This window comes from Gymnoscopelus microlampas (genome assembly GCF_963454915.1).
Source record: "Gymnoscopelus microlampas genome assembly, chromosome: 16".
NCBI lineage: Eukaryota > Metazoa > Chordata > Actinopteri > Myctophiformes > Myctophidae > Gymnoscopelus > Gymnoscopelus microlampas.
In genome coordinates, this window is record NC_139953.1 from 30,495,643 (window position 1) to 30,509,973 (window position 14,331).

Below are 14,331 nucleotides of genomic sequence, written 5' to 3' on the forward strand. Positions count from 1 at the left end.
CAGCAGCAATTATTAATAATAAATTATTGAAATATTATAGAATCCCATGCATTTCAATGTAATCTTTAAAAAAATCATAATAAATCCCAAAAACATAGTTATAACCCAACAACTATATATTAATGTGCCCCATGGTCTCTTGTGCACCTGTGATGATTACCAATATGTTTTACAGTATTATTTATTAATAATAAATTATTGAAATATTATAGAATCCCATGCATTTCAATGTAATCTTTAAAAAAATCATAAAAAATCCCCAAAACATAGTTATCGCCCAACAACTATATATTAATGTGCCCCATGGTCTCTTGTGCACCTGTGATGATTACCAATATGTTTTACAGTAGTATTTATTAATAATAAATTATTGAAATATTATAGAATCCCATGCATTTCAATGTAATCCTTAAAAAGAATCATAAAAAATCCCAAAAACATAGTTATCACCCAACAACTATATATTAATGTGCCCCATGGTCTCTTGTACACCTGTGATGATTACCAATATGTTTTACAGCAGCAATTATTAATAATAAATTATAGAAATATTATAGAATCCCATCCGTTTCAATGTAATCTTTAGAAAAATAGAAAAAAATCCAAAAAACATAGTTATCACCCAACAACTATATATTAATGTTCCCCATGGTCTCTTGTACACCTGTGATGATTACCAATATGTTTTACAGCAGCAATTATTAATAATAAATTATAGAAATATTATAGAATCCCATCCGTTTCAATGTAATCTTTAGAAAAATAGAAAAAAATCCAAAAAACATAGTTATCACCCAACAACTATATATTAATGTTCCCCATGGTCTCTTGTACACCTGTGATGATTATCAATATGTTTTACAGCAGCATTTATTAATAATAAATTATTGAAATATTACAGAATCCCATCCTATTCAATGTAATCTTTAGAAAAATCATTAAAAAATCCCCAAAACATAGTTATCACCCAACAACTATATATTAATGTGCCCCATGGTCTCTTGTGCACCTTTGATGATTACCAATATGTTTTACAGCAGCAATTATTAATAATAAATTATTGAAATATTATAGAATCACATGCATTTCAATGTAATCTCTAAAAAAATCAAAAAAAATCCCCAAAACATAGTTATCGCCCAACAACTATATATTAATGTGCCCCATGGTCTCTTGTACACCTGTGATGATTACCAATATGTTTTACAGCAGCAATTATTAATAATAAATTATTGAAATATTATAGAATCCCATGCATTTCAATGTAATCTTTAAAAAAATCATAATAAATCCCAAAAACATAGTTATCGCCCAACAACTATATATGAATGTGCCCCATGGTCTCTTGTGCACCTGTGATGATTACCAATATGTTTTACAGTAGTATTTATTAATAATAAATTATTGAAATATTATAGAATCCCATGCATTTCAATGTAATCTTTAAAGAAATCATAAAAAATCCCCAAAACATAGTTATCGCCCAACAACTATATATTAATGTGCCCCATGGTCTCTTGTGCACCTGTGATGATTACCAATATGTTTTACAGTAGTATTTATTAATAATAAATTATTGAAATATTATAGAATCCCATGCATTTCAATGTAATCCTTAAAAAGAATCATAAAAAATCCCAAAAACATAGTTATCACCCAACAACCATATATTAATGTGCCCCATGGTCTCTTGTACACCTGTGATGATTACCAATATGTTTTACAGCAGCAATTATTAATAATAAATTATAGAAATATTATAGAATCCCATCTTATTCAATGTAATCTTTAAAAAAATCATAAAAAATCCAAAAAACATAGTTATCACCCAACAACTATATATTAATGTGCCCCATGGTCTCTTGTACACCTGTGATGATTACCAATATGTTTTACAGCAGCATTTATTAATAATAAATTATTGAAATATTACAGAATCCCATCCTATTCAATTTAATCTTTAGAAAAATCATAACAAATCCAAAAAACATAGTTATCGCCCAACAACTATATATTAATGTGCCCCATGGTCTCTTCTACACCTGTGATGATTACCAATATGTTTTACAGCAGCAATTATTATTAATAAATTATTGAAATATTACAGAATCCCATCCTATTCAATGTAATCTTTAAAAAAATCATAAAAAATCCCAAAAACATAGTTATCGCCCAACAACTATATATTAATGTGCCCCATGGTCTCTTGTACACCTGTGATGATTATCAATATGTTTTACAGCAGCAATTATTAATAATAAATTATTGAAATATTACAGGATCCCATCCATTTCAATGTCATTTTTCAAAAAATCTTTAAAAATCCAAAAAACATAGTTATCACTCAACAACTATATATTAATGTGCCCCATGGTCTCTTTTAAAGCTGTGATGATTATCAATATGTTTTACAGCAGCAATTATTAATAATAAATTATTGAAATATTATAGAATCCCATCTTATTCAATGTAATCTTTAAAATAATCATAAAAAATCCCAAAAACATAGTTATCGCCCAACAACTATATATTAATGTGCCCCATGGTCTCTTGTACACCTGTGATGATTATCAATATGTTTTACAGCAGCAATTATTAATAATAAATTATTGAAATATTACAGGATCCCATACATTTCAATGTAATTTTTCAAAAAACCTAAATAATTTCAAAACACATAGTTATCACCCAACAACTATATATTAATATGCCCCATGGTCTCTTGTACACCTGTGATTATAACCAATTTGGTTAATCAATTTAATATCAGAAAATGACTAAATATTCTTGTACAATATGTCTGCATGTATGTTATTGCTCTGACGAGTTTAAATATTTTTTTAAATAATTAAATAATTTAAATAATTTCTCAACTTGGATCCACATCCACAGTAGCACCTTAAAAAAAAGAAAAGAAAACAGAAACAAGGCAGAGGCAGGATTATAATCAAAGTTTAATCTTTACTAATCAAAAGGTGGACATGACATAATAAAAGTGCAAAACTGACATAGCACATGTAGGAAAATGCAATTGCCTGAATTAGGTTCAAGACTTTGCAATAAAGGCCACAATTGCTGCAATTTGTCTGCACCGGTTTTCGCACCAGGAATATGGGTGCCAGCGGACGCAGTAGCCACGACATCTTTGTGCCGTTGTTTCAGTCAAGTTTACTGACTGAAAGCCATCTATGTCAGGAAACTTTTTGGACATGTGAAAACATGCAGCATCCCTATGCTCATCTTTGAGCCAAATGTCTGATTTAAGGATGCTAAACAGGTCTTCTTGAAGAATGACTGGTGATCTTGTAAGTCTGTTGGCTGGGATGACATCCTGTGGCTTCTACTTTTTCCAAATTGGTCCATGGTGTTTTGTACCTTTCCGCCGGTTCTTCCTTACCTATGAGACAAGTACCATATAACACACTAATGATTTACTTGAAATGGGCTCTCACCTTTGACAGTTATTCCCTCAGTACAACATTGTTTTTGTGAGTGTACCGTGTAGTTGAGATATACAGTAATCTTTGTTAACTAACACACACACACGTTTATCATCTTGGCCAGCACTGGCGCGATCACTGAAATTGATCAGTGTTCAGGTTCTGGTACCAAGCATTTCCCTCAAATATTCTCTCTCTCTTCCCCCCTCTTCTCTACCTATCTCTCTCCCCCACCACCTACCTGCTTTCATCTATGTCTTTAGCACACATGCACACTGTGCATTTTCGCTCTGACGTCAACATACAACCTCTCTGCTTCTGTCCCCCCTCTCTCACTCTCCCTCTCTCTGATCCAGCTCTGGTCTGAAGTTAAAACCAGGTATCACTCCTTTGTTATTATGTTTTTAATATTTATGTTTTATATGGAAAAGGCATGAGGAACGCTTTTTGTGGTCCTTGTGTGACCTTTGGTTGTTGGTTGTTGTTTCTGCTATTGTTTTGCAAGGTGAACATTAGTTTGCTATAACTGTGGCTGAAGTCATATCAAGAAAACCATTATAAACATAACTATCTGGAGTGTCACTCTAGGCAAGACTACACAAGCTCGCCCACTAGGGGAGCAGAGGACTTGGGAGTAACTTCGGTACCATGGACAGCACATATATAGGTCATCTGATTGATGGATGGAAAGTATGTATCAAAGATTTTTAATATACGCCATCACACATGTCGCTGGTAGTTATAAAATGCAACAGCTATTGTACAAATGTTACGAATAATGTGTTTACCATTTGTGTACCATTTCGTGACCATGGTTGCCTCTCAACCCCCTCATGCATTCATCTCCACCACCCACTCCATTCACTTCTCCACTGGAATTAAGACACTCACGACCTACTTCTGGTCTCCTAATGAGTTGTTCACACAAAGCAAGTATGGGTAAATGCAAGCCTGGCGTAGCTAGACTATATCACTGCGTGGATATGAGTCTGGTGCTTCCATCAGGACGTTTTTTTTCTGAAGGGGCGGGATCAAAACAATGGGCCTCGACGCAATTGGTTAAACCTACAACCAACTACCAATTACAGTTATCATTATAATACTTGACCTAATAAGTCATTATACAATGCTTTATATATATATGTTCTGCTTCTTTTTATCAAGCATTATATTTAAAAAAAAATGTTTATAACTATAATTATACATTATTGCAAGCATATTAAAATGCCTTTTAAGTATTTTTAAAACACATTATAGGCATGGGCTGCATAGCAAGTGTTACCCAGTCTTTAGCCTCAGAAACCCATGCTTTTTTTTTGTTTCAAAAGAAAAAAAGGCTGGGCGAACCATGCAGGAACGCTGGTCTTAGGACCTTGTTATCTCCTAACCAATCAGTGTGCAGAGGGGCGTCGCTCTAAATTTGGTGACGCCAGCGTGCTCCGTGCACAGGCCGGGGGGAGGGGAGGGGAGGCCGGGACATAGATTGGTGAAGCAATAGGAAGCGCTGCAAGAATCCTGCGGCTGTGTTTGGATCCGCCCTTCAAGACCATCGATTGGGCTCGTTCTTTCAGTCTACCCAGTCTTTAACACTTGCTATGCATCCCATGTATCTAATGCTTTGTAAGCAAACTTAGAGCCATTATATGCTATTATCCCCCCCTAAATCGCACAATGACCTTTTAAAGTAGGTTAAAAACACTATATAATGCAGTACAATAGAGATTATAATGCCTTATAAGAATGGTGATAACACTTTACATTATATTAAATGCACCTATACTTTAAAAATTCCAAATCATTTATGCGAACCTTTTTAGTTTTTGGTGTGGTCCCCATGTCCTTCACAGACACTGGTGATGTCTGGTTGTCAGGTGTGACAGGGGCTGTAGTTACCTGATTAAATTCAGGAAAACCAGTACTGAATATTTTCAAACAGTGTTATTTCCAAAGCATTTGTGCAACATATCTCAAGTATTTAACACCAAGATATATGATTGCTATGAACATGCACCTTTAGCCAAGCTGATGACTTTCAAAAAACACGGTGCTCCCATTATAAACAATTTCAAACATGCACTTCACTTAGGGAAAAAAACATTTGTGGACATGGGGCCCTACTTTTAAGGCAATCAAATTAAGCACACCTTCAAACTTTCTGTCTGCTGGCCATCTTGTTTTTGGGCCCCATGGTCCTCGACTGCAGTGGTTGATGCTGGGTTGTCAGCAGGAGGATTTTTTGTTGTCACTGGGGCTGTTTAGTCACCTGCATGAATTCAGATAAGCCATTAGAAACTTCCAATGTCTCGTCAAACTGTTTATAATACTACTACAATTTGAAAAGGTTCTTCATATTACCACTATGTTTGAAGGCAAAAGGCTTTTTGATTGAGGTATTATAGATCCCGCTCCTATTTTGTTTCCGCTGCTTCCATTTTTCAGTGTAAATGCCCTTAGAAATGACATTTGTCCATTCCAGTCCACGGAACAGATTTTTCTTTTTTTTTTTTCTTATGTCTGTCCATTCCTTAGGAGGAATGGACAGACGGAAAAAAAACAGGGTTGTGCAGGAAGTCTCCTTGTAAAAAAATCTACATCATCACTGAGATATTCATCATCTTCAGCATCCGATTCTCCTGTGCCTTCGCTTGAAGCCTGTTAATTTCAACATGATTGTATTACAGGTTAACAACACAAGTGCAACAGCAAACTACATTCTAGTATTTGGGATTTGAGATTTGGCCTCCCTCAACTTATCTACAAGCATACAGCATTTTTCATTGCAAGTGCAACAAATAGTGTGCTTGTAGGTCGGCTATTTGTGTTTTTTTTTTTTTTAAGAAATGACTCTGGAAGAGCGTGGAAATGTAGGCTATTTGCCTAAACACAGTTCATGTTAACTTCAAGATAGATTTAACATACTGTACCTGAATTTTCGGCTGTTCAGATTCAACATGTTCTGTATCCTGTTGATGTTCATATTCCAGCTCTGGAGTGGTGTCCCCAGCATCCGATTCTCCTGTGCCTTTGCTTGAAGCCTGATCATTTCAACATGATTGTATTATAGGTTAACAACACAAGTCCAAAAGCAAACTACATTCTAGTATTTGGGATATGAGATTTGGTCTCACTCAACTTATCTACAAGCATACAGCATTTTTCATTGCAAGTGCAACAAATACTGAGCTTGTAGGTCGGCTATTTGTGCTTTTTTTTAAAAAGAAATTACTCTGGAAGAGCGTTGAAATGTAGGCTATTTGCCTAAAGCTCAGTTCATGTTAACTTCAAGACAGATTTAGCATACTGTACCTGAATTTTCGGCTGTTCAGATTCAACATTTACTGTATCCTCTTGATGTTTATATTCCTGCTCTGGAGTGGTGTCCCCAGCATCCGATTCTCCTGTGTCTTTGCTTGAAGCCTGATCATTTCAACATGATTGTATTATAGGTTAACAACACAAGTCCAAAAGCAAACTACATTCTAGTATTTGGGATATGAGATTTGGCCTCACTCAACTTATCTACAAGCATACAGCATTTTTCATTGCAAGTGTAACAAATAGTGAGCTTGTAGGTCGGCTATTTGTGCCTTTTTTTTAAAAGAAATGACTCTGGAAGAGCGTGGAAATGTAGGCTATTTGCCTAAAGCATAAGTTCATGTTAACTTCAAGATAGATTTAACATACCTGAATTTGAACATTGAATGATTTTTTCAGTCGATAAGCATTGGCGGGTGTATTACCTACACCTAATGCTTTGGCTACAGCTTTCCAAAACTTCTGGTCTTTTAAACATTCCCCAGTCTTCCACTCAGACGATTGTTGAAGTGCTTCAACATGTGCTAGAATGTCTTCAATAGATATTTTCATTTTTCTGGACTGGTGGGGCAAAAGCACATGTTTGTTTGTTTTTACAAAATGGTAAAGAGATCTTTTGAATATATATGTTTTAAAGCGAACATTGTTACAACTTCTGGGGGGGTATATATATTATATATAATATATATATATATATATATATATATATATATATATATATATATATATACACGCACATACATACATATATATACACACACACACACACACACACACACACACACACACACACACACACACACACACACACACACACACACACACACACACACACACACATATAGACTACTCACCCCTGCAAATCTTGGAAAAGTATATGTTCTGAAATACAAAACAAATATATATATTTTTTAAATACATACACTTTCACACTACATCACAAATTATGGACAATTTTGTCCATAAGCTTTCCACAGACTATTTATCAGAGCTCTGGCTAATATGTAGGCTTCTTTCCCCATTTTAATCAGTGATCAGACTCTCAAGCTTGACTCATTCCCATGATAGGCCTATCAGACCCTCAGAATAATTAATAATAATAAATAAGTTAAATAATGTATATATAAGACACCAATATTACATTATACATCATATTATCCTACTACTATACTTGACTGATTGATGGGCAGAGTTTATGCCAGACTTTGCATGACACATGATGTGTGTGCAGAGCTATTGTACATCTACATCTCTTACTACGGAGAGGAGAGGAGAGGAGAGGAGAGGGGTGAGAAGAGGAGGGGAGGGGAGGGGAGGGGAGAAGAGAGGAGAGGAGAGGAGAGGAGAGGAGAGGAGAGGAGAGGAGAGGGGTGAGGAGAGGAGGGGAGGGGAGAAGAGAGGGGTGAGAGGAAGGTGAGGAGAGGAGAGGAGAGGAGAGGAGAGGAGAGGAGAGGAGAGGAGAGGAGAGGAGAGGAGAGGAGGACCACTCAAGGTGAAAAAAACATCTTGATGTGATGTCCACGAAGCGGCCCAATAGTTATTATTATTAATATATAGGTATATCAACACAACTCAATTGTCTTGACTCACATATTCACATAAGAGAAGTACAGGGTATTGTCAAATAGTTATTTCTCAAGAGGCCTGGGTGCACAGTACAAATCAAAGATTGCAATTATGAAAATATATTTATCCTCTTGCAAGTGATTTTCAAATATGTGTTAAAAATAATGTTTCAAAAATTACAATTAAAATAAATAAGTAACAAACAAAACGTACAGACAGGTTTCGGTCAACATGCTATACCTCCTGTCTGAATGGCACAATTTTAAAATAGGCATAAATGTAACTTAATTATTAACTTATCATTAATAATTAATGGTGGTAATATATCTTATTAAATGTTTGCAGTAGCATAGTTGTGAGAGTAATACTTACCGACTCCGTGGATTACTCATCTTGATTGGGAAATTATTAAAAGATGCACTTTACAAGACTCTGGAACATTACTTTCACCTGATAGATGCTGATGTGAGGATGCAGATGTTGAGATGCAGGATAAATGTAAGGTCACGCCAAGTCAGTGTGAGCCAATCAGGTCTCAGAAAAGTTTTGGACTATTCCAAATTGTGGGGGGTCCTCACCAGACCCCCCTGTCAAAATGTTCAGTAGATTGACCCAGGCCAGGTCATTCTAAGGGCACCAAGTACTGCGTTGGACAAGGGCTGTGCAGCTGGAGCCATAAATCTTCTGTCTGTCTGATTGAGTGACCTGTGTACGTCAAGTGTACACGGGGCTGTCACACAGGAGCAGTAGTGGAAAAAGTTTTACTTATGTAATTAAAGTATCAATACTGCAATGTAGAAGTACTCTGTTACAAGTCAAAATGTACATAAAGTACCAAAAGTGAAATACTATAATGTTTTAAAATAGCAGATCTACAAGCTCACAAGGCATAGCCATGCGACGCGTTGTGAGCTTGTAGATTGGCTATTTTCAAATAGCAGTCATGAAACGGGGCTAAAGTGGGCTAAACCAGTTTGCTGAGAGTACTTATTAAACAAAGACAAGCAATGTAAGACAAACACACACACACACGCACACGCACACACACACACACACACACACACACACACACACACACACACACACACACACAGTTGGAGAAGGACATGACAATGAGCCAGGCTATCAGACATCAAGATAAGCCGGCCTCATGCTGTGGGTTATCAGTTAATCAGAGCAGTACATCTACCCAAAATGTTTTTTGGAGGATAGGAGGCTCCTTGAAAGTTAAGATATTTTGGAGTGGTTTACGTTTTATTATGTATGAGGAATCCTTATTCAAATATCCACTAATGTATGTAACTGTGAATATGTTTATTGTTTATTATTCATTGTTTATCAAGGATCCCCATTATTGTAGACCATAGCGGAGACTATTCTTCCTGGGGTCCAGGCAAAAATCATCAAAATACAAATCATAAAATGCTGTACAACATAATCAATAGGTTAGTGAACAAAAAAACAAATTTTGCGCCATCCTTTTACATAAAAACGCTAATAAACAGTTGAGAGTTGGCATAACTAAGGTAGCTATAATGTGCTGTTCCACTGAGCTTATGCATTATGACCAACACTTATAATACATTGTAAACGTTGTAATACGTTGTCATACATAATTATAAACATCTATAACAAGTGTTATAATGACTTATAGACACTCTATAAGAATAGAAGAATACATTCTGAATAATCAACGAATCGAATGGTTAGGGGTTTAGAAAGACAATGACATAACATCCAACATTACGAGGGATTTTTGTCAATGTCTCTGTTGAGATTCAACACAGGGATATGCACAGAGTCACAAGTGGAATCAAGTGGACCATTAGACCAGAGAGGTATAGGAGGACTAATCCAAAATAAATCTAGATCCCAGAGGGAATAAAAAAATAAAAAATAACAGATAATAAAAGAAAGGCTTCAATATCAAATTTAAATTTAATATCGAATAAAGTTAAGCCATTATGCTGCCCACTCTGTATTGGTGCCCACTTTTCCCTAATGTGTTTTGGTGGCCACCCTTCCTGTTATCCTTTCTCCCTATGATTGGAGTATCTGCTTGAGTGTTCTATACATGATTAGAACACTCTTGGACATTCGACAATTAAGGCCTATTATTTTTTACAATTGCTACTAATTGCTACAAAACCTGTATCTCCATTGTCATTTAGGGCCTAAACAAGAAGTTGAAGGATACAACTATATCTGTAAAGATGTACCGTGCATGTTCACATCATGTATACATTACATTACTACCTTTTTAAAATGTATTCTGGAAATGCCGAATGCCAATATAACATTGAGGTGACAACTCTTCCTTGGTGCCCATTCTTCTGCTTCTTCTTCTTCTTGACAATATGTTGAAAGGGTTTGATTGGCTAGCGAGACGCATGACGAAATAAAAACCTATAAATATGTATGTCACTTCAATAAAGCATTTATATTTGTTGAAGTGAGCTTCCATCAGCCATTCTAACATTGGTGAAGTGACACGTGAAAATAATTGTAATGTAAATAGGTAAGACAGGATTAATCAGGAACAGGCCTGTGCTCCGAGGAGCATATTTTCTAGCTTATTTTTATTTTTTCCAAAAAATTACATTGAAATGGATGGGATTCTGTCATATTTAAATATTATATTATTAATAATTGCTGCTGTAAAACATATTGATAAACATCACAGGTGTACAGGAGACCATGGGGCACATTAATATATAGTTGTTGGGTGATAACTATGTTTTGGGGATTTTTTAATGATTTTTCTAAAGATTACATTGAAATGGATGGGATTCTGTAATATTTAAATAATTTATTATTAATAATTGCTGCTGTAAAACATATTGATAATCATTACAGCTTTACAAGAGACCATGGGGCACATTAATATATAGTTGTTGGGTGATAACTATGTTTTTTGAATTTTCTATGATTTTTTGAAGAATTACATTGAAAAGGATGGGATTCTGTAATATTTCAATAATTTATTATTAATAATTGCTGCTGTAAAACATATTGATAATCATCACAGGTGTAGAAGAGACCATGGGGCACATTAATATATAGTTGTTGGGCGATAACTATGTTTTTTGGATTTGTTATGATTTTTCTAAAGATTACATTGAAATGGATGGGATTCTGTAATATTTAAATAATTTATTATTAATAATTGCTGCTGTAAAACATATTGATAATCATTACAGCTTTACAAGAGACAATGGGGCACATTAATATATAGTTGTTGGGTGATAACTATGTTTTTTGAATTTTCTATGATTTTTTGAAAAATTACATTGAAAAGGATGGGATTCTGTAATATTTCAATAATTTATTATTAATAATTGCTGCTGTAAAACATATTGGTAATCATCACAGGTGCACAAGAGACCATGGGGCACATTAATATATAGTTGTTGGGCGATAACTATGTTTTGGTGATTTTTAATGATTTTTTTAAAGATTACATTGAAATGCATGGGATTCTATAATATTTCAATAATTTATTATTAATAAATGCTGCTGTAAAACATATTGGTAATCATCACAGGTGCACAAGAGACCATGGGGCACATTATTATATAGTTGTTGGGTGATAACTATGTTTTCTGATTTTTTAATGATTTTTCTAAAGATTACATTGAAATGGATGGGATTCTGTAATATTTCAATAATTTATTATTAATAATTGCTGCTGTAAAACATATTGATAATCATCACAGGTGTACAAGAGACCATGGGGCACATTAATATATAGTTGTTGGGCGATAACTATGTTTTTTGGATTTCTTATGATTTTTCTAAAGATTACATTGAATAGGATGGGATTCTGTAATATTTCAATAATTTATTATTAATACATGCTGCTGTAAAACATATTGGTAATCATCACAGGTGTACAAGAGACCTAGGGGCACATTAATATATAGTTGTTGGGCGATAACTATGTTTTGGGGATTTTTAATGATTTTTTTAAAGATTACATTGAAATGCATGGGATTCTATAATATTTCAATAATTTATTATTAATAAATGCTGCTGTAAAACATATTGGTAATCATCACAGGTGCACAAGAGACCATGGGGCACATTAATATATAGTTGTTGGGTGATAACTATGTTTTCTGATTTTTTAATGATTTTTCTAAAGATTACATTGAAATGGATGGGATTCTGTAATATTTCAATAATTTATTATTAATAATTGCTGCTGTAAAACATATTGGTAATCATCACAGGTGCACAAGAGACCATGGGGCACATTAATATATAGTTGTTGGGCGATAACTATGTTTTGGTGATTTTTAATGATTTTTTTAAAGATTACATTGAAATGCATGGGATTCTATAATATTTCAATAATTTATTATTAATAAATGCTGCTGTAAAACATATTGGTAATCATCACAGGTGCACAAGAGACCATGGGGCACATTATTATATAGTTGTTGGGTGATAACTATGTTTTCTGATTTTTTAATGATTTTTCTAAAGATTACATTGAAATGGATGGGATTCTGTAATATTTCAATAATTTATTATTAATAATTGCTGCTGTAAAACATATTGATAATCATCACAGGTGTACAAGAGACCATGGGGCACATTAATATATAGTTGTTGGGCGATAACTATGTTTTTTGGATTTCTTATGATTTTTCTAAAGATTACATTGAATAGGATGGGATTCTGTAATATTTCAATAATTTATTATTAATACATGCTGCTGTAAAACATATTGGTAATCATCACAGGTGTACAAGAGACCTAGGGGCACATTAATATATAGTTGTTGGGCGATAACTATGTTTTGGGGATTTTTAATGATTTTTTTAAAGATTACATTGAAATGCATGGGATTCTATAATATTTCAATAATTTATTATTAATAAATGCTGCTGTAAAACATATTGGTAATCATCACAGGTGCACAAGAGACCATGGGGCACATTAATATATAGTTGTTGGGTGATAACTATGTTTTCTGATTTTTTAATGATTTTTCTAAAGATTACATTGAAATGGATGGGATTCTGTAATATTTCAATAATTTATTATTAATAATTGCTGCTGTAAAACATATTGATAATCATCAAAGGTGTACAAGAGACCATGGGGCACATTAATATATAGTTGTTGGGTGATAACTATGTTTTTGGGATTTCTTATGATTTTTTTAAAGATTACATTGAATAGGATGGGATTCTGTAATATTTCAATAATTTATTAATAATAATTGCTGCTGTAAAACATATTGGTAATCATCACAGGTGTAGAAGAGACCATGGGGCACATTAATATATAGTTGTTGGGCGATAACTATGTTTTTTGGATTTGTTATGATTTTTCTAAAGATTACATTGAATAGGATGGGATTCTGTAATATTTCAATAATTTATTATTAATAAATGCTGCTGTAAAACATATTGGTAATCATCACAGGTGTACAAGAGACCATGGGGCACATTAATATATAGTTGTTGGGTGATAACTATGTTTTTTGGATTTTTTTATGATTTTTTTAAAGATTACATTGAATAAGATGGGATTCTATAATATTTCAATAATTTATTAATAATAATTGCTGCTGTAAAACATATTGGTAATCATCACAGGTGTAGAAGAGACCATGGGGCACATTAATATATAGTTGTTGGGCGATAACTATGTTTTTTGGATTTGTTATGATTTTTCTAAAGATTACATTGAATAGGATGGGATTCTGTAATATTTCAATAATTTATTATTAATAAATGCTGCTGTAAAACATATTGGTAATCATCACAGGTGTACAAGAGACCATGGGGCACATTAATATATAGTTGTTGGGTGATAACTATGTTTTTTGGATTTTTTTATGATTTTTTTAAAGATTACATTGAATAAGATGGGATTCTATAATATTTGTATAATTTATTATTAATAATTGCTGCTGTAAAACATATTGGTAATCATCACAGGTGTACAAGAGACCATGGGGCACATTAATATATAGTTGTTGGGTGATAACTATGTT

The 14,331-nt window shown here is 33.7% G+C and overlaps 1 protein-coding gene across 1 annotated transcript in view; it reads right to left on the bottom strand.

Annotated features, from left to right (window-relative positions):
* The window catches only part of LOC311062940 (toll-like receptor 5), a gene marked incomplete at both ends in the record, with an annotated part of 43,800 nt that overhangs the window by 17,619 nt on the left and 11,850 nt on the right, over positions 1-14,331 (bottom strand). Inside the window, 4 exons of the mRNA XM_084082159.1 lie at positions 5,250-5,333; positions 6,033-6,092; positions 6,365-6,475; positions 6,747-6,857. Of these exons, the coding sequence (XP_083938285.1) occupies positions 5,250-5,333; positions 6,033-6,092; positions 6,365-6,475; positions 6,747-6,857 (366 nt within the window). The remainder of the gene's footprint in view (positions 1-5,249; positions 5,334-6,032; positions 6,093-6,364; positions 6,476-6,746; positions 6,858-14,331) is intronic.